The 25435-nt window shown below is 43.0% G+C and overlaps 2 protein-coding genes across 2 annotated transcripts in view; both read left to right on the top strand.

Annotated features, from left to right (window-relative positions):
• LOC110154645 (transmembrane protein 184C-like) overlaps positions 1-4033 on the top strand; it is a 17684-nt gene extending 13651 nt beyond the window's left edge. Inside the window, exons 11-14 of the mRNA XM_055156786.1 lie at positions 150-243; positions 2293-2532; positions 3712-3816; positions 3882-4033. Coding sequence (XP_055012761.1) covers positions 150-243; positions 2293-2532; positions 3712-3816; positions 3882-4033 — 591 coding nt within the window. The remainder of the gene's footprint in view (positions 1-149; positions 244-2292; positions 2533-3711; positions 3817-3881) is intronic.
• Positions 4034-4414: 381 nt separating this feature from the next.
• Positions 4415-22044, top strand: LOC129409864 (NLR family CARD domain-containing protein 3-like). The gene is made up of 12 exons (XM_055156731.1): positions 4415-4454; positions 7985-8087; positions 9513-9587; positions 9674-9763; positions 10658-10741; positions 10832-10933; positions 13713-13909; positions 14019-15798; positions 16889-17062; positions 17975-18145; positions 18219-18265; positions 18937-22044. Exons 2-12 carry the CDS (start codon positions 7993-7995, stop codon positions 19443-19445), a joined length of 3324 nt encoding a protein of 1107 aa, XP_055012706.1. The 5' UTR covers positions 4415-4454; positions 7985-7992; the 3' UTR covers positions 19446-22044.
• The last annotated feature ends 3391 nt before the right edge of the window (positions 22045-25435 follow it).

The raw sequence follows: 25435 nt of genomic DNA on the forward strand, positions 1-25435 counted from the left end.
AGTAGTATTTGTAGTATTTGTAGTATTTAGTAGTATTAGTAGTAGTAGTATTTGTAGTATTTATTAGTAGTATTTGTAGTATTTAGTAGTAGTATTTGTAGTATTAGTAGTCGTACCTCGGTGGTGTAATGTCCGTGTTCTTCCTGTAGGAGGCGGAGGAGGGTTCGTGTTTCGACAGTTTTTTGGCCATGTGGGATTTTTCCGACATCAGAGCCGACGTCTCAGAGCAGGTCCGGAACGTCGGTGAGTTCAAACACAAACACACCAGGACTAAACCAGGACTAAACCAGGACTAAACCAGGACTAAACCAGGTCTAAACCAGGACTAAACCAGGACTAAACCAGGACTAAACCAGGACTAAACCAGGACTAAACCAGGACTAAACCAGGACTAAACCAGGACTCTAAACCAGGACTAAACCAGGACTAAACCACAGGACTAAACCAGGACTAAACCAGGACTAAAACCAGGTCTAAACCAGGACTAAACCAGGACTAAACCAGGACTAAACCAGGACTAAACCAGGACTAAACCAGGACTAAACCAGGTCTAAACCAGGACTAAACCAGGACTAAACCAGGACTAAACCAGGACTAAACCAGGACTAAACCAGGACTAAACCCAGGACTAAACCAGGTCTAAACCAGGACTAAAACATATGGGTTTGGTCAAGTGTTAACGGAGGGAAACAGGGTCAGATTTTTTACATTCAAATGTCTCTTATTCAGAAACTAGAGGAACTATTGAAATAAGTAAAGCAGGAGAATCAAACTCATTTTGGTCTTGGGGTCGTATCCAACCGACTCTGATCCTAAAGGGGCCGGATCAGAAAACTCATGGAATATTTACCCAAAAAATAGCAATAAGTTCAAATATTTGTGCAGAGAAACACAAATCTATTACAGAAATCTTTTTTAATTGATGAACTCTTTCTTTTACAAAATATTATAATATTATGAACAACCTGAAACTTTAAGAAAAATACAATTTCAACACAAAGTTTGAACATGAACTTGTCTGTAAACAGGAATAAGTAAATTTTTGTTGTAAAATCCTGCACTCGGCTCCACTTTTCTCATGTTGGACATTTTTCTGATGAGGGTGTCACGGTCAACAGTCAAAACCATCGTCCTTTAAGAGCGTTTGGAAAGAGACAAGTCTTCATTTGTGCTGCTCTGGTGGGAGGGGCCACGTACAGAGACGCTGGAGACGCTGCTGTGATAAACACCACAGAAAATTAACACCATTTTAATAGAAAATATCATTCAAATATTTGAGTAGAAAATCAGCCGAGGCCCAGATTAAAGGTCTTGGAGGGCCGGATCTGGCCCCTGGGCCGTATGTTTGACACCTGTGAAGTAAAGTATCAGAATGTAGGAAAGAGTTACACTCCAACAGGGTCAAGTTAAACCTGTGAGATTCTTTCAAGTTCAAGACAAAAAATTTAAAAACTCATGTCGGTAACGGAGGGAATGAAATATGCAGCACTTTTTGGTTCAATAAATCCAAACAGTGATAACTCTTGGTTCTCACTTCCATATCCTTAACAAACTGGTTTGAATATTTGCTTCATATAGTTTTCTACCATATGGTACAAGATTAGGTTGAAAAACCTCTGACTTTTTGACTCATGAGATTTTTTATTAAGAAAGTTCATGGTAACGGAGGGAAAAGTAACGGAGGGAAAATTGTACAAACAAGTAGAAGGTGCAGGATTTTACATCATTTGTGGCTTTTTTCTTCTGAAAACTTTAATATTACTTCAAAATGAAAGAAACTATTTCTATAAAATATGTCAGTCCTTCCAAGAACATTTTTATCATTTTAAATACTTTTTTTTTTAAATCCTGTCCCTTCATCAACAGTTCAAAGATGGAATAACACAAGATATGATGAAATACAAACATTTATTTACATGATTTTTGGGTCTTTGAAATTTGGGAAATAATTTTTGTTCCATGTTTCATTCATGGTCTGTTTAAAACGGATGGAACTTTAGAACCAAAAATGGAACAGAAAAAAGGTGAACAGTTTGATAAACTCGAGTACATATGTATCTGTTCAATACATTTTTATATCAGATGAATTAAGTTGAAGTTTTGGTCTTGTTGTTTACTTCTGCTGGACCAGGGCCACAAATATCTTCAGTCTAAAACATTTGTCCAGTTGAAATATTTAAATTGTTGTTTTTTGTAGAAAAGTTCGGTTGTTTTCTCGGTTCTTCTGTCTGGTCTGTTTGTCGTTAAATGTTCCGCGGCGACATAAATCCGTCTCATTTTCTCGTGTCCCAGGCCGCACGTTCCTGGGTCGTCCCAATAAGATGTACTTCGGCCGCGCCCCCCGACCGGAGCACACGGAGCACACGGGACTCCTCTCCTCCTCGTCCCAGGACGTCCTCGCCTCCGCCGCCGCCGCCGCCGCCGCCGGGACGCCGGGGCCTCAGGGGACGTCTGCGCCCGCCTCACCCGGGGCCAGCGGACGATACCAGGGCCTGGGACACACCCCGAGCCCCCCACTCCACCTCCCCCCAGGCCAGGAACCCCTAGAACCTCCAGAACCCCAGAACCCCAGAACCTCCAGAACCCCCCTCCAGAACCCCAGAACCCTCCAGAACCCCCAGAACCTCCAGAACCCAGAACCTCCAGAACCCCCAGAACCTCCAGAACCTCCAGAACCTCCAGAACCTCCAGAACCTCCAGAACCTCCAGAACCTCCAGAACCTCCAGAACCTCCAGAACCTCCAGAACCTCCACACGCCCCAAATGTCCCAGTGTCAGTAAAAGTTTCTTATTGTGCATTTTGGACTTTGGAGTTTTCCTGTGATGACATAAGCAGAAGATTCTACAAACCTGTACTTTGTTTTTGTACTTTTATTTTCATTTTATTTTTATTTTATTATTATTATTATTTTTTTTTATTATTTTCGACTTTTTTCCCCCTGAAACTGTCACTTAAAGCTGCACTGTGTAACTTTTTGTTTTGTTTCTATGGAGATGTCATTGCTCTGCCTGGAATGTTCCGCAGTGTGACATTAAACGGAACAAACCAGGACTAAACCAGGACTAAAGTGGGTCTAGAACAAGACTAAACCAGGACTGAATCAAATCTAAAACAAGGACCTAGACTAAGCCAAGACTAAACTCAGGAATACAGGACTAAACCAGGACTGAACCAAGACTGAACCAAGACTAAAACCAACAATAAAACCAGACCTAAACCAGGACCTAAACCAGGACTAAACCAGGACTAAACCAGGACTACGTCAGGACTAAAGACTAAACTCGTCCTGACCAGGTGTCAGTGTGAGTTTTGTGACTGTTGGGTGAATATTTCCGTGTGTTTACTGTAAATTTGAAGAAAGAATCTTTTAATTCTCGGGTAAATCTGGAGCCAAGCCAAATGACGTGGTGGACCTTCATGTGACGTGGTGGACCTTCAGACGTGACGTGGTGGACCTTCAGTGGTGGACGTGGTGGTGTGACGTGGTGGACCTTCAGACGTGACGTGGTGTGACGTGGTGGACCTTCGTGACGTGGTGGTGTGACGTGGTGGACCTTCACGTGGTGGACCTTCAGACGTGACGTGGTGGACCTTCAGTGTGACGTCAGACGTGACGTGGTGGACCTTCAGACGTGACGTGGTGGACGTGACGTGGTGGACCTTCAGTGTGTGACGTGGTGGACCTTCAGTGTGACGTGGTGGACCTTCAGTGTGGACGTGGTGGACCTTCAGACGTGACGTGGTGGACCTTGGACAGTGTGACGTGGTGGACGTGACGTGGTGGACCTTCAGTGTGACGTGGTGGACCTTCAGACGTGACGTGGTGGACCTTCAGACGTGACGTGGTGGACCTTCAGACGTGACGTTGGTGGACCTTCAGTGTGGACGTGGTGGACCTTGACGTGTGGACGTGACGTGGTGGACCTTCAGACGTGGACGTGTGACGTGGTGGACCTTCGTGAGTGTGACGTGGTGGACCTTCAGTGTGACGTGGTGGACCTTCAGTGTGACGTGGTGGACCTTCAGACGTGACGTGGTGGACCTTCAGACGTGACGTGGTGGACCTTCAGTGTGGTATTTTTTTTTTTAAATTAACAAATCCTGTGAGTGACATGATTCTCAGATGTTCCGATGACCTGGTGTAAAATGTATTTTACTGTTTGTGAAGAATAAACACAGATGAGCCTCGCTCTAGCGTGGCTCATTTCCTCCCACAGTCTCAAATATACTGAGTACTGAACCAGAACTAAACCAGGACTAAACCAGGACTAAAAACAGGATTGAGTGGGTTTAGTTTGCAGACGGCTGGTGCTCACAGATAAGGACACTACGCATTTTAAATTCCGATCTCGAAACTGAAAGTCGGCTGCTGATTGGAGGAAATGAGGGACTTTGTTTACAAAAACAAAACCAGTCTCAGTCGCACGTAGGACATGGAGGAGGACACACGCAGGTCTGTAGTTTTCTTCTAATGTTCTTTATTGCGGTTGTTTCTTGTTCTGTAGACGCTGTTTGACACTGAGTTTCTCGTCCTGTTCGAGTCAAAACGCTCGGAGTGTGAGTGTAGGTTTGTCTGCATGGCTGCGTAACCGACTCTCATGGGCCGGGAGCTCGTCCACTACTACAACTTTTTTGTTCACTGTTAAATATCTGTTTCTTACATTTGCACCTCCACAAGAACTCTGGTGTGTCATGTCTGTTTCATTTGATAACACGCGTACTTCACCAACACTGTTAAAAGTGATAAAACTAGAGCGACCAAACGTCCCTTTTTCCCAGGACATGTCTGTATTTTGCGTCCTGTCCTGGGCATACAGTTTGTTTGTTTTTTTTATAAGTGATGCAAATGTCCAGGTTTTCATTTCTGTTCATTGTGTCATTAAACTGAGCGTCTCTCGTCGCGTCTGTGACTCAGAAGGAGCGAGACACAAACAGTCTGAAACATGACGAAGCACAAATGCACATTTAACGCACAGGTTGGGAGGGGAGAGTAAAGTGTCCCTCGTTTATCGCAGGAGTTACGTTCTAAAAATAACCCGCGATAGTTGAAATCCACCAAGTATCAACTTTATATTTTACAATTATTCTATGTGTTTTAAATCTGTAAAACCTCACACAAACTTTATACACTTACACCTTCTTAAAACTTATTTCTGCTGTCGTCCTTTTGTTATTTTCCTCCTTCTTTATGTAACAAACCAAAGATTTATTTATTCCGTAATGGAGCCGACAGCGCCGAGTCCTGCACAGGTCCATTTTTGGAGACTCGCACCTGCGCAGGACAGGGCCGCACCTGCCCGTTAACCCGGGATTATATCAAACTTTTGCCTACGACACGGACTGAACCAAGACTAAACCAGGACTAACCCAGGACTGAAACAGGACTGAATGTGGGGAGGGGCTCGGAGGTGACGCAGGAGAAAGGACCCATGGAGACCTCCACACCTCACGGAGGTAAACACGACGACTGCCCGATCGCGCTTTGCAGATAAACTGCTCGCCGTCTTGTCTCTTAAAGGTTGTATAGAGGATTTTCCAAGGAAGGAGAAATCCAGCGACTGTTTGTCCTTTTTCAAATGTTGCTCATGCGTGAAACCACCTCCCCTCCCCCACAGCTCCTACGTAGAAACACCTCCTCCCTCCTCCTCCTTACACCACAAACAGGTTTGTTTACAGCCGGTGAACTGCACATGACTTGTAAACAACTAACTACAGTGTTGGTTAGACAAGACGGAGAAGTGAGGAGCGGGGAAAGAGGAGAGAGGAGAGAGAAGGTTGCGCGGAGATTCAGTGCGAATGAACTAGCTACAACACGCAGCAGCAAGCGGACTCTTTCTTTGCCTTGAAAATTACGTTTTCAGACATAGGATATCGCTTTTGTGTCCTGAAAAACGTTTGTCTCGCTCTTGGAAATAAAGTAGGTTTTCATAATAAGCAGAAGTTTCCTGTCCAGGAGTAATTTGTGGACCAGTGGTTCAGTCTTTAGACCCTTCGTCTGCTTCAGTCGCACCATCAATGGAATGAATCTCCAAGAATCACCTTAGTTTGGCTTCGCTGCTTTTCCCCTTGTCTTCTTCTTTCACCTCAAAAACGGACTTTCTTTTGCGGTGAACTGCTCCTGGATTCTTGTCGCCATCGCAACAAACTTTGTTCTAACTGCGAGGAAGATATAGGTCAAAAAAGCCGCTAAGAACTGTTGCGTTGGTGGAGTAAACAGCGTCTGTGTCGTACGTAAACCAAGTCAGTTACACTAGAAACGTAGGGAGTTTGATTGACAGCCTGTCAGCTCACAGATAACGAGGCAGTGTCGTTATCTATTGGCAAATGTTTATCTGTCCCCACCACGTCCAGAGTTGATGAATTTTTATTCTCTTTTTTTTGGTCATCATAATTACAAGGCGACTGCATCTATAATCTATCACTGACAATTTGAAACCAAAAAAATCCTCCATACAAACTTTAAGTCCAAAAATAAAAAAGACTGTAGCTCAGCGTCGAGGCCCCACCTCCCGCCCCTGGTAAGATGTCGGGGTTTTCACAAGAAACATGGTCACCCGAGATAAAACTTCATGAACCCAGCGGCCTGTTGGGGGGGGGGGTAGTTTATTTCTACTTCACAAATGTACAATTCCTGCACAAAGTTATAAATAAACATAAATAATCATCATAAAATCAACATTAAAAGAGAAGAAAGAAATTCTCCTCTTCTCCTCGGGTCACGTCATTAAACTGTGACATTATGGCGCCCTCTTGTGGTCATAGTGTTTTTGTTGTGTTTTTAATTGTTCTTGTTGAATTGTAACATCAGTATTTCCTTAAAGGTGTTTCTCTAGATCAGACATGTCAAACTCAGGCCCGGGGGCCAAATTTGGCCCATGATATAATAATATTTGTCCCACAAGATCAAATCAAATCTGTATCAGAGCTGCTCATCGCACACAGAGACGATAGACACATGATTTATTTAAAATGTTTTTATTTTATATTCTGTTTGTTCTGGATTTAAAGTTTAAGCTAAACTTTTATTAAACTTTTATTTGAATAAGAAAAGTTTTAAAATTACTGATCTCCAAAGAAGAGAAAACCTGCAGATGTTGTGGAAATTTTTCAATAAATATTTAGTTTCCTCCACGACTTTGTCCCAGTTTTTAATTTTGGCCTCTGTGAGTTTGAGTTTGACTCTCCTGATCGAGAGACGCCACACGTCCCTGTTTCCTCAGGACAGTTTCAGTTTTGAGTCTGTGTCTCTGTCCCACAGATTTATACAAAACCACTGATCTGTCCCAGTTTATACAAGAAATGTCCCAGTGTCTCTATTTTTCACCAATCTGATCCTGGAACAGTCAAGAGAAACAAACTGACATTTGTTTCGGGAAAATCCGCTTTAAAATGACAAAACACAAAGAAAATGTGACTAAACTGACTCATGTTCGTCATAAATGGGCCGAGAACAGAACAATTTTCCTTAATTACACTAAATTCACAATTTTATTATCACCAATGACCAAAAAAAAAAAAAACAGAGATGTCCCAGTTTATGATTTTGAAAATCCATCCATCCATTTTCTTCCACTTATCCGGGGTCGGTTCTCGGGGGCTTCAGTCTGAGCAGGGACTCCCAGACTTCCTTCACCCCAGACACTTCCTCCAGCTCCTCCGGGGGAACCTGAGGTGTTCCCAGGCCAGTCCAGAGACATAGTCCCTCCAGTGTGTCCTGGGTCTTCCTCCTCCCGGTGGGACATGAACACCTCCTGAGGGACACGTCCAGGAGACATCAGAACAGATGCCCGAGCCTCAACTGCTCCTCTCCACGTGGAGGAGCAGCGGCTCTACTCCGAGCTCCTCCCGTGTGACTGAGCTCCTCACTCTGTCTCTAAGGGAGACGCCCACACGCCCTGTGGAGGAAACTCATTTCGACGCTTGTATCTGCGATTTTGAAAATCTGGTCACTACATTTGTTTCACTATTATTTTGTCCCTACAGGTGCAAAGATGTTGAATCCACAGAAGGAAACACTGAGGAAGAAGCAGACGGATGAGGAGGAAGAGGCTGATGTTGTTCAAAAGAGGAAACTTGGCTCCAGCAGGTATGAGTCTGTCAGAGTTTGGGGCCAGTGTGGTCAACAGGACGAACATTTTAAAAGTCATTTCTGACGCCTGTTTCCATATAAATGAAACCAAAACTCCTTCAGGAAAAGATCAGATGTTTCTTTATTTTCACATGATCCATGAACAAGGTCAAAAGACTCTTCCTCATCAATGTTCAACACTGGTTTTATTACAAGTCTTAAACAGGCAACAACCCACAGAAAACACGGTCACACAGTGGATACAAATAGTTTGTGAAATGTCAGTATTTGGACTGATTTGTGCAGGTTTGATTTTTAATCTTTAGTTGTTTATTTTCAAGACGCCTGCAGATCAAACCCTGTTTTCACCCTCCTCACTATGTGTGGCTTTGTGCAGCGTCGTCATTTTGGTCCAAATGTTAAAAAAAAATACTCGTGACGTACAGCAGGAGGAAAGACCACAGTCCTGGTCCTGGGTCCCTACCTGGTTTAGTCCTGGTTTAGTCCTGGTTTAGTCCTGGTTTAGTCCTGGTTTAGTCCTGGTTTAGTCCTGGTTTAGTCCTGGTTTAGTCCTGGTTTAGTCCTGGTTTACTGGTTTAGTCCTGGTTTAGTCCTGGTTTAGACCTGGTTTAGAGTCCTGGTTTAGTCCTGGTTTAGTCCTGGTTTAGACCTGGTTTAGACCTGGTTTAGACCTGGTTTACTCCTGGTTCAGTCCTGTTTTAGTCCCGTTTTAGTTCTAGTTCAATCCTGGTTCAGTCCTGGTTCAGTCCTGGTTCAGTCCTGGTTTAGTCCTGGTTTAGTCCTGGTTTAGTCCTGGTTTAGTCCTCTTGTTTCAGTACTGGAATCAGTCCTGGTTTAGTCTTGGTTCAGTTCGTGGTGTAGGCAGCGCAAAAGTTTGATATAATCTCGGGTTAACGGGCAGGTGAGGGCAGGTGCGTGCGAGTGTGGGCAGGTGTGGTCCTGTCCTGGCAGGTGTGAGTCTCCAGAAATGGACCCGTGCAGGACTCTGCGCTGTCGACTCCACTACAGAATAAATGAATCTTGGGTTCGTTCCATAAAGAAGGAGGAAAATAACAAAAGGACGACAGCAGCAACAAGTTTTAAGAAGGAAGTAAAAAGTGTTGTCAGTGTCCTGTGTGAGTAAAGTGTAGAAAGTTTGTGTGACGGGTTTTACAGACTTAAAACAGATAGAATCATTGTAAAATATCAAGTTGACGACTTGGCAGATTTCACCTACTGCGGGTTATTTTCAGAACGTAACACCTGTGATAAACGACTGACCAGTGTGAACAGAAAGTCTTAATACTGTGTCCAGGTTTGAGGCACCTTCACATTCAAAACACTTTCAATCACAGATTTTGTATTTGATTGGAGCAGTAACAGCCTTAGTTTTTCTGCCCTACAGCACAGACTTAAAACCTTTTTATGTAACATGTGTTTCAGTTCAGAACCTTCAGTTACTCCCATGGCCACAAGAAGCACGATGTCAAAGGCAGAAATAATGAACTTTCCTGTGAGGTAATTATTCCTAATGATGTTTGTACATAAGAGTCATGCATTTAAATGTTCTCTTATTCAGATCTTTTTTTATATATATTTTCTAGTTTGGAGGAAACTGTGGAGTCAGATGTCATGTCTGTGAAGAGTGATCGATCTATGGGGCATCCTATGTCCTTTCAACAAAAGCCTAAAAGGTAATCCACATTCTGTGTGTTCTTCAGTTACTCTCAGGTGATGGAAGGTTGTTGTTGTTGTTCAAAAAAACTCATAAATTTACTTGTAGAATAAAAAGCTGTAGCTCAAAAAGATGAAGAGAAGAAACATGAAGCTGGAGTTTTAACACAGAAGAAGTTTATTTCCATCAGTCCAGACTGAGCAGAGANTCCTGGTTCAGTCCTGGTTCAGTCCTGGTTTTCAGTCCTGGTTTAGTCCTGGTTTAGTCCCTTGTTTCAGTTACTGGAATCAGTCCTGGTTTAGTCTTGGTTCAGTTCCGTGGTGTAGGCAGCGCAAAAGTTTGATATAATCTCGGTGGGCAGGTGAGGGCAGGTGAGGGCAGGTGAGGGCAGGTGAGGGCAGGTGAGGGCAGGTGTGGGCAGGTGTGGTCCTGTCCTGCGCAGGTGTGAGTCTCCAGAAATGGCCCCGTGCAGGACTCTGCGCTGTCGACTCCACTACAGAATAAATGAATCTTGGGTTCGTTCCATAAAGAAGGAGGAAAATAACAAAAGGACGACAGCAGCAACAAGTTTTAAGAAGGAAGTAAAAAGTGTTGTCAGTGTCCTGTGTGAGTAAAGTGTAGAAAGTTTGTGTGACGGGTTTTACAGACTTAAAACAGATAGAATCATTGTAAAATATCAAGTTGACGACTTGGCAGATTTCACCTACTGCGGGTTATTTTCAGAACGTAACACCTGTGATAAACGACTGACCAGTGTGAACAGAAAGTCTTAATACTGTGTCCAGGTTTGAGGCACCTTCACATTCAAAACACTTTCAGTCACAGATTTTGTATTTGATTGGAGCAGTAACAGCCTTAGTTTTTCTGCCCTACAGCACAGACTTAAAACCTTTTTATGTAACATGTGTTTCAGTTCAGAACCTTCAGTTACTCCCATGGCCACAAGAAGCACGATGTCAAAGGCAGAAATAATGAACTTTCAAGATGCTCCTATGAGGTAATTTTGCTCAGTGATCTGTGTTTGTACATAAGAGTCATGCATTTAAATGTTCTCTTATTCAGATCTTTTTTTATTTATATTTTCTAGTTTGGAGGAAACTGTGGAGTCAGATGGACACAGACCTTTGTCTCTTTGGAGAGTGATAAATCTATGGGGGCATCCTATGTCCTTTAAACCAGCACCTAAAAGGTAATCCTCATTCTGTGTGTTCTTCAGTTACTCTCAGGTGATGGAAGGTTGTTGTTGTTGTTCAAAAAAACTCATAAATTTACTTGTAGAATAAAAAGCTGTAGCTCAAAAAGATGAAGAGAAGAAACATGAAGCTGGAGTTTTAACACAGAAGAAGTTTATTTCCATCAGTCCAGACTGAGCAGAGACATGAATCAACACAGAGACTTATATTGTGGCGTAGTAGTAGTAGTAGTAGTAGTAGTAGTAGTAGTAGTAGTACGTAGTAGTAGTTAGTAAGTGTAGTGGTAGTAGTATAGTAGTATAGTAGTAGTAGTAGTAGTAGGTAGTAGTCAGTAGTAGTAGTGGTAGTCGTAGTAAGTAGTAGTAGTAGTAGTAGTAGTGTAGTATTTAGTCCAGTAGAATATTAAGTGTCTGAAACATAATGTTTCATATAATATTCTTTATTCATATTTTATAGTTTGAGGAGACTGTGAGTCGATGGACACAGACCTTTTGTCTGTGAGAGTGATAAATCTAAGTAAACCAGTAAAAGTAATCCTATTCTGTGTGTTCTTAGTTACTCTCAGGTGATGGAAGTTGTGTTCAAAAACATAAATTTAGTAGAATAAAGCTGTAGTAGTAGTAGTCCAAGGTCAGGACTTGGATGAGTTGGTGGTGGGAGAAGCCGATGGTGCAGATTGGCAGCCACGCTTCCATCAGTCTGCCCCAGGGCAGCTGTGACTACAATAGTATCTTACCACCACAGAGTGTGGAGTGAATGAATAATGAACTGTAAAGCATCTTTGTGTCCAAGTAGTAGTAGTAGTAGTAGTAGTAGTAGTAGTAGTTAGTAGTAGAACAGTAGAATATTAGTGTCTGAAATAAAAAGTACTCATATTAATATCCCTTTTATTTATATTTTATAGTTTGGAGGAGACTGTGCAGTCGACTGGACCCAGACCTTTGTCTTTGGCAGAGTGATCGATCTATGCGTCATCCTATAACCTTTAAACTGGAGTCAAACAGGTAACCAGAACTGTGTTATTTTAAGTTGGTTCATGTTGGTGTCATGTAAATCAACTTGTGTTTCTCATGTGATTATGAATAAACTGTAGGTGTGACAGAGACATTAGACACTTGTTATTCATAAATAGAAATGTTAGAGATGTTTGGACTGAATGATCTGGGACAAATCTGTGTGTGATTATATTTGTCAGAGCTTTTACAGCCTGAGTCGTCTGTCCTCTTGTCCTGTTATCAACGCTCCATGAACCTGCTCAAACAAAACACATCACTGACCCCAGACTCTTTTCAAGCCCAGAGGAACAAGTTTACAGAGAACAAGCTTTTTCCTGCAGCTGCTGTGTTCTTTGGGCCCATATATAAATCTATATAATATAATATTCACTAAAGAAATACACAAACTTATTTGTTAGAGATTGGCTTCACAGCTTCATATGGCTTAAAAAACATTTTCTGAAGCTACTGTGAAAACATAATTTCACTTTAGTTTATTCACGGTCAGTGGCGGCTGGCGGCATAATAAAAAAATATTATATATATTTGTAAATATATATGATAAATATATGTTATATATACTACGACACCCAGTCCCAACAACAACACACACCCAGTCCCAACAACACACACACACCAGTCCCAACACAACGTAACACACACCCAGTCCCAACAACACAACACACACCCAGTCCCAACAACACAACGTAACACACACCCAGTCCCAACAACACAACGTAACACACCCCAGTCCAACAACAACGTAACACACACACACACAGTCCCCAACAACACACACCCAGCCCAACGAAACACGTAACACACACCCCCTCCACAACACCACCACACAACACAACGTAACACACACCAGCCCCAACAACACAACGTAACACACACACAGTCCCAACGAAACAACGTAACACACACCCAGTCCCAACAACGTAACACACACCCAGCCCCAACGAAACAACGTACTACAGCACAGCCTACAGTAGTAAGATGGCTGCAGTGGGGAGTTGGGGCTGGGCGGGACAGAGTGAGCAGCTCAATCACAATAGGTCAGGTGTGTGATAAATGTTTATTCAGATCAATCCCTTGATTTGAAGTCGTCCCCACCCTGCGCCCCAAGACGTACTTCAGGTCTGTGATGTAAAGTCATGGGCACAAGCAACGAAATGACGTCACGTTTTCTCCAAACTTCAGGCTCGTCCATAGAACTCCATTAAGTCGCTCGAACTCAGCGAACGCAAAAAACAAACACATGAACCAAATAAAGTGATATAAAAGTGATATTACTCAAAGTGATTTTAACATGACAAATATATGTCTATGCAGATACACGGTCAATTTTAACAAAATATTAAACATATAGCGACTTTATAGATTTAAAAAAAAATCTTGGTCAGGTGAGGGAGTGCAGCGAACTTGCGTCCTCTATTGTTCAGATGCCACTGTTCACGGTGATGGAGAGGGCCATACGCTTTGTGTCAGTTTTTGTTTCATGTGGATAGTCCCAGTAAACCATAAACCAGGACAACAAATCTGCAAACTCACGGTTACAGCGAATTCCACTTGAGAATTCTGACCTGTTTGACTACAGGGATCCTAGAACCTTCTGATATCAAGTGAACACAACTTATCTGAGCATTCTGCCCATGGAATCTGTTAAACCTGAACTGTTGAACTGAACAAAGGTGCAGAAACTGAACTCTGAATCACACTTTGGGTCCACTGTACCTGTGTGAACACTGTATCTGAATAAATCTTTTGTTTCCTGCAGACGCTGGGTTCCACGTTGTTGTGTTTGTGAAGAGACTTTTGAAGGAGATCCCATGTTTCTGAGCTGTTCTCATGTGGCCTGTACTCGCTGTGTAATGAAGAACACTGAGTCACAGACAACAGGTCATATCCACTGTCCTCAGTGTGAAACCAAACAGAGACTCACACCAACTCCACAGGCGCTCAGACTCCTGACAGGTGAGTCCAGGCCTCACCTAGGCCCATGTGTCCATCATCTAACCTGTACTCAAGTGGTTACTTCTGGTACTGCAGCAAACACTCACTCATCTTTTTGTTCATGTTCCAGGGGACGATAAACTCTTTCACTTAACTGTGAAACTGAAGGAGGAGATGCACAAAAGGTTTTCTATGACGAGTGAAGGAAACGGAGATGAGAGGAGTCCCCTGAAACACATCTACACTTCACTGTCCATCAACTTTGGCAAGAGAGAAGTTCTCCCAGAGTACTACTCCATGATGATGAAAAGAACAGATCCTCATGTAGAAGAGGCTCAAATCAATGATCTTTTCCATTCTCCACCAGTGAAGACCAGAACTGTCCTGACAAATGGAGTGGCTGGAATCGGAAAATCTTTTTGTGTCCAAAAGTTCATTGTGGACTGGGCTGAAGGCGCTGCTCAAAAAGATGCTCATTTTGTTTTCTGTCTGGCTTTTCGAGAGCTTAATTTGATCAAAAATGAGACAAGTTTGCTCCAGCTCCTGACAGACTTCCACCCGGCTCTGAGCGGCACAGACCCACAGGTCTTAGACTGGACTAAAGTGATCCTGATCCTGGATGGTTTTGATGAGAGCCGGTTTGATCTGGACTTCAGAAACACAGAGAGAGTCACATCGCTGCAGGAGGTCACTTCTGTGTCCAACCTCGTGTTGAACCTGATCCAGGGAAACCTGCTCCCTTCAGCCCAGCTCTGGGTCACCTCTCGGCCAGCGGCCTCTCATCAGATCCCCGGAGAGTTCATCCACACAGTCACTGAGATTCAAGGCTTCAACGATCTCCAGAAGGAAGAATATTTCAGGAAGAGGTTCAGGAACAAACCAGAGCTCGCTGAAATGGTGATTTCACATGTGAAGTCATCACATTCACTGGACTTGTTGTGCCAGATCCCCATCTTCTGCTGGATGTCCTCTGTTTTATTTGAGGAGGTTTTTGGAGGAGAGGAGCAGACTGGAGCTCCTCAGACCCTCACTGAGATGATGGCAGCGTTCGTGTCTATTCAAACCAAGCGCAGCAGCAGAAAATATGACAAGACCCCAGAGAAAGAGAGAACCAAGCTTCTAAAAGCTAAAAGAGAGCTCCTCCTTAAAGTCGGCAAACTGGCCTTCATCCACCTGCTAAACAACAACCTGATCTTTTATGAAGAAGATCTACAACAGTGTGAACTCGAGTTCAAAGAAACCACAGTTGAATCTGGGTTTTTCAGCTCCATTCTCCAACAAGAGCAGCTGTTTTTGCAGCAGAACGTGTATTTCTTTGTGCACCTGATCGTACAAGAGTTCTTTGCTGCTCTTTATGTTTACGACTGTTTTACCAACAACAAACCCTGGGCTCCAGAGCTGAGCTCCTTCTTGGGTCTAGAGTCATCAGAGTCCTCCTCCAGACCTCCAGTGTTTGACCTTCTAAAGATGGTGGTCGACAAAGTTCTGGAGATTAACAATGGTACCTTGTACTACTTCCAGCGTTTCCTTCTCGGTCTTGTGCTTGAATCGAATCAGAGATTTATTCCTGGATTACTGCGCCCCCTAGAGTCAAGGGAAGACACTGTTAAAAAAATGTTGATCCACCTCAAAGCCATTCGACGCAAAACCATCTCCCCAGACACCTGCATCAACCTGTTTAACACCATGGTGGAGATGGGAGACACTAAGATCAGTGAAGAGATACAGGAGTATTTGAAATCAGACGACAGAGCTCGAGTGCATCTGACTCCTCTGCACTGCTCTGCTCTGGCCTTCACCATGCAGCTTTCTAAGAGCATCATGGAAGAACTCGATCTAAAGAGCTACAACACGTCAGAGGAGGGACGGCGGAGGCTCATACCTGCTGTCAGGAACTGCAGGAAAGCCAAGTAAGTACAGAAATCAAAACCAATTGTGATTAGTTCTCGTATTCGTGACCAGTAGGGCTGTAAAATAGTTCTTCTGTAGCATCTATACTTCAGTGTGGTCCTTTCACACCTGAAAACCAACCAAAGTTGGTCCAATTGACGTATAGCCAAGGCTCCTGCACACTCGACTACACGTGGCTCGGGGACGTTGAGGCTCTCCTACACGCCACACCTCTCAGAAGTCAGGCCGAGACACACGGTCTCACCTGGTGGCCACAGAACCCCTCCACGGGGTACAGACGGTGCGGGCCAGTCCCTATCTGGAACTCAGCCTCTGGCTCCAGGGCCAGGGGAGCATTTCGAGCATTTTGAATAGTTTGTTTGGACCTACTGGACCCGAGTTTGCGTTCTCACCAGAAGGACCACACCAGTATTTGGCAGTTGGTGCAGAATCAAGCAGACTGAGACCACCTCTTTTTTTAAGTTCTCGGTTCGCTTGGTTTAGTGCGGCGACTGAAGCTTTCACACCAACAAAAACAAACTGAACTAAGAGCTTCTGGTTCAAATGGAACTGCTGTCAGTGTGAAAGAACCCTTAATTATCTAAATAAAATGATTAGTCATGCAGACAGCACAGGTTGCACTAACGCACATTTTGGTTGACCAAAGCTCGGCTTACACTGCGATTTTTGGGTTACGAGCTACAGTCACCTGCTCACGATGAACCCACGACAGCTGATGGTGGCAGTGTCTGTGTACACTGGTGTATGAGTGTGTGTGAATGGGTCAGAGTGATTCTTTGACGTAAAGTGATTTGAACCTCGAAGGTGGAAAAGTGCTGTATAAAAATGGGACCATTTACCATTTACGACCATTGCTCTGTTCAGTACAGAGCGATGGTCTGTCATGAGCTTCGTATGAGATTCAGTCGCACAGTGGGAGTTTGAGAACAATTTGGAACATCTGAAAAAGATACAAAATCGCAGTGCAACCCAAAGATCGCACAGCGTAAGCTGTGCTTTAGTCGACCAATTAACTGAATAAACAATTAGAGGACTACAGCCCTACAGACCAGTGTGTGACCACAGTCTAATAAGTGTTTGTGTCTTCAGTCTGTCCGACTGCAGAGTGACTGAGGCTTTTCTGAAGCTTCTCTCTTCTGCTCTGACGTTTCCACATTCGCCTCTGAGACATTTGGATCTGAGCAACAACGACCTGCAGGACTCTGGAGTGAAGCTGCTCTGTGAGGGACTGAGAAGTGCAACCTGCAGACTCACAACACTCAGGTACACCTCACCTGTCACTATATACACCTCACCTGTCACTATATACACCTCACCTGTCACTATATACACCTCACCTGTCACTATATACACCTCACCTGTCACTATATACACCTCACCTGTCACTATATACACCTCACCTGTCACTATATACACCTCACCTGTCACTATATACACCTCACCTGTCTATACTCACCTGTCACTATATACACACCTCACCTGTCACTATATACACCTCACCTGTCACTATATACACCTCACCTGTCACTATATACACCTCACCTGTCACTATACACCTCACCTGTCACTATATACACCTCACCTGTCACTATATACACCTCACCTGTCACTATATACACCTCACCTGTCACTATATACACCTCACCTGTCACTATATACACCTCACCTGTCACTATATACACCTCACCTGTCACTATAACACCTCACCTGTCACTATATACACCTCACCTGTCACTATATACACCTCACCTGTCATTATATACACCTCACCTGTCACTATACACACCTCACCTGTCACTATATACACCTCACCTGTCATTATATACACCTCACCTGTCACTATATACACCTCACCTGTCACTATATACACCTCACCTGTCACTATATACACCTCACCTGTCACTATATACACCTCACCTGTCACTATATACACCTCACCTGTCACTATATACACCTCACCTGTCACTATATACACCTCACCTGTCACTATATACACCTCACCTGTCACTATATACACCTCACCTGTCACTATATACACCTCACCTGTCACTATACACACCTCACCTGTCACTATATACACCTCACCTGTCACTATATACACCTCACCTGTCATAAACACTGAAGTGTCATTATTGACTCTGGTCCTGCATGTTCTCATGACCTGGTGTGTTTCAGGTTGTCTGCTTGTCTTGTGACAGAAAAAGGTTGTGGTTTTCTGGTCTCGGCTCTAAAATCAAACCCGTCTCATCTGAAGGAGCTGGACCTCAGTTATAACCACCTGGAGTCAGGAGAATCAGCCCTGAGTGAACTAAAGAAAGAGCCTCAGTTTAACCTCCTCCAGATTGAGTGAGTTTCACAAACCTCCATCAGCCCTGAGAACCTGGACTGTTTAACAATGTACATGATGTTTTGTTTGCAGTGTGTCTCATGGAGGAAGTCACAGAATGATCCCAGGACCGAAGAAATGTAAGAGAACTTAGACTTATGTAGATTTATTATTATTTATTATTTCATGTCTTATGTTGCCATGTACAGACTGAACTAGTTCACACACAGATCTGTAAAACTTTAGGATGGTTCATGAAGTCAACACTAATCATAGTAAACACGATCAGCTGACCGACGAACTTATTACCATGAAAACAGACTTCAGGCAAACGGAAGCACAAGTGACTATATGTGTGCACACGTGTGTGGACACGTGTGTGGACACGTGTGTGGACACGTGTGTGGACACGTGTGTGGACACGCGTGTGGACACGTGTGGACACGTGTGTGGACACGTGCTTCCTTGGTCCTCTCCACTGTGGTCTTTTCTTTGGATAAATGTCCCTTGAGGATGATGTGTGTTGGAAGTTGAGGCCCTCAGACTGAACAAGTTCTTCCTGCGCAGACAGAGTCAGTGATATGAAGTTGGTCCAATCTGCTTCATCAGATGAGAAGCTCTGCTCCAAACTCTTCAGTGACCCAAACCTAAAACCACCTGTTTAAATCTTCCTCAGAGCAGCTGTTAAACACAGTCCAGACGCACACACAGATCTAAAGACCTTTACATGGACCTGACTAGACTCAGAGTGAAACCACCTTTCACAAGTTGATTCAATCAGTGATTTTATTTGTGTGTTTGTCCTCCACAGATCTGTGTGAGTTCACCTGGGCCTCGCCCTGTGCAGAGGTGCAGTTTTCAGACCAGCAGAGGGCAGTGTCCCGCTCTGACCAGGGCCCAGACTTGGTGCTGGTGCGAGGGGCACAGGGTTTGAGCGGACGCTGTTACTGGGAGATCGAAGCCTCTGAGCCGTTCAACATCGGAGTAACAAACTGGAGCAGAGAGGAGGACGCAGAGTTTAGACTGGGACTAAACCACAAGTCCTGGAGTTTTGTTTGTTCTGAAGAGGGCTGCTACTGTCTCCATGACAACAAGAAGATCCCTGTTCCCTCCGTCCACTGCTCACGCTCCAGTCGACTGGCTGTTTATCTGGACCACATGTCCGGGGTTCTCTCCTTCTACAGAGTCTCCACAGACAGTCAACATCTTCTCTTCACTTTCAGAGAGAAATTCACTGATATTCTGTGTGTCGCTGCTGAGCTGAAGAAGAACTCTTTTGTCAAATTTTACCACGACCAAACAAAGGAGAAAAGCCTGTAACCTGAGATGTTTGAAGAATCCCTCAGTCGTCCAGGTAGAATCCACGGCGAGGAGAAAATTCAGTTTGTCGACTGGACAAAAGTGAGTTTGGTTGAAGATGTTTCTGGGCTCATCCAAGCTGCTTCTTCAGTTCTGGACAGACGCTGGTGACACTTCCTTATATGTGACTAACTGAAACTAACACACACACACTTGTTTACAGTTTGTGTTTGTTAGTTGGGCCTGTTGACCTGTACAGGGTGTGGGGGTCTAATTAGCAGAATAATTCATGTCCATAATGGAGCTTCCACACCTCTGGTCCTGACCTGACTCCACCTGTTGTTCTTGTTTGTTTTGTTTTTAGGTTTGAGGATGGACGTGTAAATAGGAGACAGATGGAGTCTGAGTCCTTTTCTGTTTAGAGAAGGATTCTATTTCTTAACAAAAACAGCTTCTTTCTCTCTCCTCTCAAACCAATTCTTTTCTCTGGCTAAAATCTGTACCTCGCTGTCCTCAAACGAGTGGCCCGTGGATTTTAAGTGGAGATGTACATCAGACTGAGGTCCTGTGTTGTTCTCTCGTCTGTGTTGGTTCTTGTGAAGTGTTTAGTTTCTCCAGTGTCATGTTCACTTCACTCATAGTTTTGTTTGTGTCTCGGTGTTTTGTTCTTTGGGTTGGACCAGTTTCTGTCTTAAAGTGTTTGTAGGTTTGAAATAGACCAGAATCTCATGACGTCTGAAGATCCTCTGTAGTTTTTCAGAAACACCAGCCATGTAGAGAAAGGTTCCCCCCTTTCTCCTGGTTCTGATTCTCTGTTGTCCTGTTTCTGAGAACTAAAAAAGAGTGAAAATAATGATTAGACTTTATTTGTCACGTGTGTAAAGTGTTAAATTTAAAGTGCAGCGTCTCATCCACATTAACCACAGAATTTGTGAACGTCTGAACTGTGACTCCAGTTTTTCTGAGTCGTAGTTTCAAAGTAAAAAGTTGAGTTTGTTTGGTCGCGTGTGTCTGTTTACGTCCACACGGCGCACGGATTCTCCACAGTGACTCCACTTCCCCAACACTTTATCTCCAATCTTTCCCGCTTTAAAAAATCCCGTGTTTGATGTTTTGCTCCACATTTCACAAATAATAATCACACAGTTTGGACTTGTGCCGCCGTGCAGAGTCTGATCTTTGAACACTTAAGTGCCGATGTGTCAGAGTCCAACCCGAGCCCGACAGAAGTTCTAAATATTTCTTCGGTCGCGTTTCCATGCACTAATTCACACATTTCACACTAGAAACATGTTTTAACATTTATTTAACAAAATAAAGGTGTTGTCATTTATTTCTATTAGTCTAGTTTAGAACTGTTGTGTAGTTAGGCATGTTTTGGCCTTTTGTGGTTGCTCGGTAACAGTTATGAAATTATCTCTAGCTCTAACTGTAGCCCCAAACCCAAACCTTAACCCTCGACTGAACCTTACCCCTAAACTTCATCTAAATGTCTCAGTTTCTGTCATACTACACTTTTTTAATCATGTTCCCCTGATGTATATTTGCACCATACTTTTTGTTGGCGTGAGGCTGTTATTTACTTTTCTTATCGAGACCATGTCACGCATGTGTGTACCAAATTTTGTATGTCTTTTTTTTTATTTTATTTTTTTTATAATTTGTCAAATTGAGGGATTGGATACCCAACCCCCAAAAAATAAAATAAAATAATAATAATAATAATAATAATAATAATATAATAAAAAAAAAACAATAATAATAATAAAAAAAATTAAAATAAAAAAAAAATGGTGGTGGGGTTGGGGAGAGTGTGTGTAGTACAGTTTCTCAATGCCGTGTTTGCATGTGTGTATTTAAAAAATACACACGCATTTTGTATGTGTATGATAAAGTACCATATTACTATATTTCAGTAAACTTTTTTTTTTATTTGAATTTACTTTGGGATCAATAATCTATTTACCTCTTCGAGCTTTTCGCTACTAACCAGGCAACTTCTTCAGGACATTCCAGAGGGAGCCACAGTGACAAACTCAAAACCCCGAAGAAGCCAGAAGAAGTAGAAAGTTCAGTTTTGTGATAATACTTTAGTCGTAGGTGTATCGATATCCAATTCTCGACGATACAATATTTATGAAGATATTGTGTGGAAGTTCACGATATGATGGGAGGCTCACGATTAGGGACGTAACAAAATCCAAATCTCTGTACGATATTTTGACGACGCACATCTCACGGGACGATATTTATTGCGATATTTTGTAGGTCTAACGAAACTGTTAATATTGTCAGTTTTCCTCTTTAAATACCTTGACAAACCTTAATCCAAAGTATAAATAAGCATTAAAAGTATTAGAACAGTTATTTCTTCTTGTAGTTTGCACTGAAAGTGGTTCCGCACTCTTTTCTCTCATGTAATATCTGTATTTTTATTTTATTTCATGATGATTATTTATGTTTCGATTTGTTTGTGTTGTGATTTGAATGTGTTTATTATTCTGTAAACAGTGTTGGGAAGTTTACTTTTAAAATGTAATCCCCTACAGATTACAGATTACACACCCCAAAATGTAGTTTGTAACGTAATCCATTAAATTACTTAAAGTGAGTAATGTAATCTGATTACTTTGGATTATTTGATTTGCTGTAGAGAAACAAAGACGAGGAAACTTAACCATATTAAAAATATTATTAATAGAAGAAGAGGGAGACACTGATCCTGATTTAGTCCTGGTTTATTTAATCCTGGTTTAGTCCTGGTTTAGACCTGGTGTAGATCTAGTTTTAGTCCTGGTTTAGACCTGGTATAGACCTGGTTTAGTCCTGGTGTAGATCTAGTTTTAGTCCTGGTTTAGACCTGGTTTAGACCTGGTTTAGACCTGGTGTTTAGATCTAGTTTTAGTCCTGGTTTAGTTTCCAGCAATGAGTGGAATTACCGAAAACAAAAATAAATAAAATAAAAATAAAGTGAAAACAGTAAAATCCCTCTGTGTAATCCATTTATTTCAACAAAGTAACTGTAATCCAATTACCACTCACTGAAACAGTAACTGTAACTGATTACAGTTACTCATAATCTGTACTCTGATTACATAACTCCGGTACTTGTAATCTGTTACTCCCCGACACTGCTGGAGAGAAATGAAATTAAAGTAAAGTGTTTTGTTTTTTTCTTCACTGTGTGACACTGATCTGTGTCAGGAGGTAAATATAGTTTGTGTGTGTAGATGTGACGTTTCCTGTTCTTCAGTTGAATTGTACCTTGTGGTTTTTCTGTCGTTTCAAAACTTAACCGTGTTAAACCATTGAGGAATGCACAGTTTTATATTGTTTGTGCATTTAAACAAAACAGAAAAACAAAGAAATGTACAAAAAAAAGTTGAATAAATAACTAAAGACATTTCTCTGGTTTGGTTTGTGTCTGAAATCGGGTCAGAAATATCGAAAATCAGATAGTAACTGATACCAAAACAAGTATCGAAACTAGATCCTTATTTTTCACAAACAAAATGAACCTGTGAGACAAAAGGACACACGGGAATAGAAAAGAAAATACTACGGTTTAATGTGGAATAAAGGGGTGTGCGATGCTTTGAGTCTGACGATACGATGCACATCACGATACTCACGTCACGATTCGATACGTCACGATACTAAAACAACGGACGATGTATTGATCTGTTGATGAACTGTGACAGAGCCATAGTTCCTCTTCGCTCCTATGAAAAAGCATTTTATTGTTTATTGTTTATTTCAACTTCTAGTCATTGTCACAGAAGAACAAAGAAATTGCGTTTGGAGCCTCCCATAAAGTGCAAACCCATAAATAATAAATACCCCTTAAACCCAAGTGTAAACACTGACCCAGCGTGGCCTCAGTACAACATGAGACGGTTCTTATAGCAGCAAGATGAGGGTGTCAAGTAACGTACACAGACAGGGACGTTCAGACAGACACCTGAGAATCATGACAGAAAAATGCACCAGTGCAACCAGTTCAGTGTTATTAAAGGTTGTATGGAGGATTTTTTTGTTTGTTTCAAATTGTCAGTGAAAGTTCAAAATAGAATTATAGAGATGCAGCAGCCTTGTAATTATTTATGGTGACCAAAAAAACAAAAAAAAAGAATGAAAATCCATCAACTGTGGACGTGGTGAGGCCGGATAAACATCAGCCAATAGAAAACAAGGCTACCTCTTTATCTATTGGCTGTTGAGTTGTCAATCAAACTTCCTACGTGTCTAGCGTCACTGACTTGCCGGCGCACTGGGATCACACGGTTTATGTTTGCCTCTCACGCACTGATGCCGTTTACTCGACCAGCACAGCGGTTTCTTGGCGTCTTTTTCGAACTGTAGCTTCCTCTCAGTTCACACAGAGTTTGTTGTAATGGCCGTCAAGAATTCGTGACCAGTTCGTCGCAAAAGAAAGTCCGTTTTTGACGTCATGGAAAGAAGAAGAGATGGGGGGGAAAAGGAGCGAAGAGCGACATTTGAAAAAGAGCAAACAGTCGCTGCATTTCTCTTTCTTTGGAAAATCTTCTTTACAACCTTTAAAAGTTGGATGTGGTTTTTGTCCGTGAGAGGGGGGGCAGAGAGGGGCCAAAGGGGGAGAGGGGCAGAGTTCTGTTGGCCAGTCTGGATGTTCTGGCCCGTTTGGACCTGGACCTTCTCCCTGAGGGCAGCAGGTGGAAAAAGGGTGCGCAGGGTGAATGTTGGTCCTGCAGGATGTTGTGCTCTCTTCTCAGACAGCGAGTGGAGTAGACGGTGCTGATTCCTGGCAGAGTCGTTCCAGTGATTCTACCGGCTGCTTTCACCACCTGCTGGAGTGTCTGCTGGTCAAAACCAACCAAAAAACCATACGTCAGAACACTGCTGACGGCACAGTTGTAAAAAGTTCAACATCAGAGGTCTGGGAATGTGGGCACTCCTCAATTTCCTCAGGTAGTAAAGGTGCTGTTGGGACGTCCGTACGGCTGAGGTGATGTGATTGTCCCAGGACAGGTCCTCAGTCACGGTTACCCCCAGGAATTTGAAGCTGCTCACCCTCTCCACCACCTCGGTGCCAATGAGGAGAGGTAGATGGTTGTTGTGACCTTTTCTGCGGAAATCCACAACAATCTCCTTGGTCTTTTTAGCGTTTAAAACCAAGTTATTGTGGTGGCACCATGACTCCAGGTGCATTTTCTACAAATCTTGGAGTCATTTTTGATTACAATTTTAAATATGAAAAGCAAGTAAACTCCGTTCTTAAATCCAGTAAAAAAGCCGTAAAAATACTGGAGAAGAAACTATTCTCATTTCACCGCTGCACTATTTTACACAAGTACAACCTGCTTCATTTTAATAATTTTGTTGATTTTAAATATGGATGTTTTATCTATAAAGTTTTGTCTGGACTTGTCCTCCTCTGTTACAGGATTTTATTAAAGTAAAGTCCGTCAGTGAGATCTAAAGTCACGGCCCGGAGGAACTGTGACCGTGTCTCAGTCAGAGGCTCTAAGTCAGTGGGGCTCAGTACGTCGATCTCGATCTACCAGTCGATCGTCAAGGTCGTGTGGGTAGATCGCCGTGTCTCGTCTCGGACTCGCGTTTGGACTCGGTCTTGTCTCTCACTCGAGGTCTGACACTCAACAAGTGTGATCATATTTCATTGCGGCCGCTGCTGTTGGTAATAAACTTGTAGCGGGTGCAGGAGCGTGTGGGGCGTCTCAGTGCAGCCTGTGCGCTCATTTGAAACCCGCGGAGACTCTACGGCGCATCACAAACACACACGCTCCCTATGCACGGCTCGTCTGCGACAGCGTGTGCCCTCGTGTACCAGCGTGCGTCACAGGGCAGGTTCAACTTCCTAAACATCCTACCTGTCCACCTGCCTCACGTCAGCACGCCGCCCCTCGCCTTTTCACGCTCTCGCTCCTTCCTGCGTACAGCCAACACAAGCCCCTCCCACAGTGCGGCTGATTAGAAGAACAAGACCAAACGTGAAGCAAAAACCAGTCTAAATT

Source organism: Boleophthalmus pectinirostris, unplaced genomic scaffold, assembly GCF_026225935.1.
Source record: "Boleophthalmus pectinirostris isolate CB_2022bp ecotype Guang Dong unplaced genomic scaffold, ASM2622593v1 HiC_scaffold_20, whole genome shotgun sequence".
NCBI lineage: Eukaryota > Metazoa > Chordata > Actinopteri > Gobiiformes > Gobiidae > Boleophthalmus > Boleophthalmus pectinirostris.

Bases quoted from the DNA above. Each gene is read 5' to 3' on its own strand.
- LOC129409864 (XM_055156731.1), top strand. From the start codon at position 7,993: ATGTTGAATCCACAGAAGGAAACACTGAGGAAGAAGCAGACGGATGAG. The intron at 13,910-14,018 runs GTGAGTCCAGGC...TTCATGTTCCAG, and splicing joins GGCGCTCAGACTCCTGACAG to GGGACGATAAACTCTTTCAC. The intron at 18,266-18,936 runs GTAAGAGAACTT...TGTCCTCCACAG, and splicing joins GATCCCAGGACCGAAGAAAT to ATCTGTGTGAGTTCACCTGG.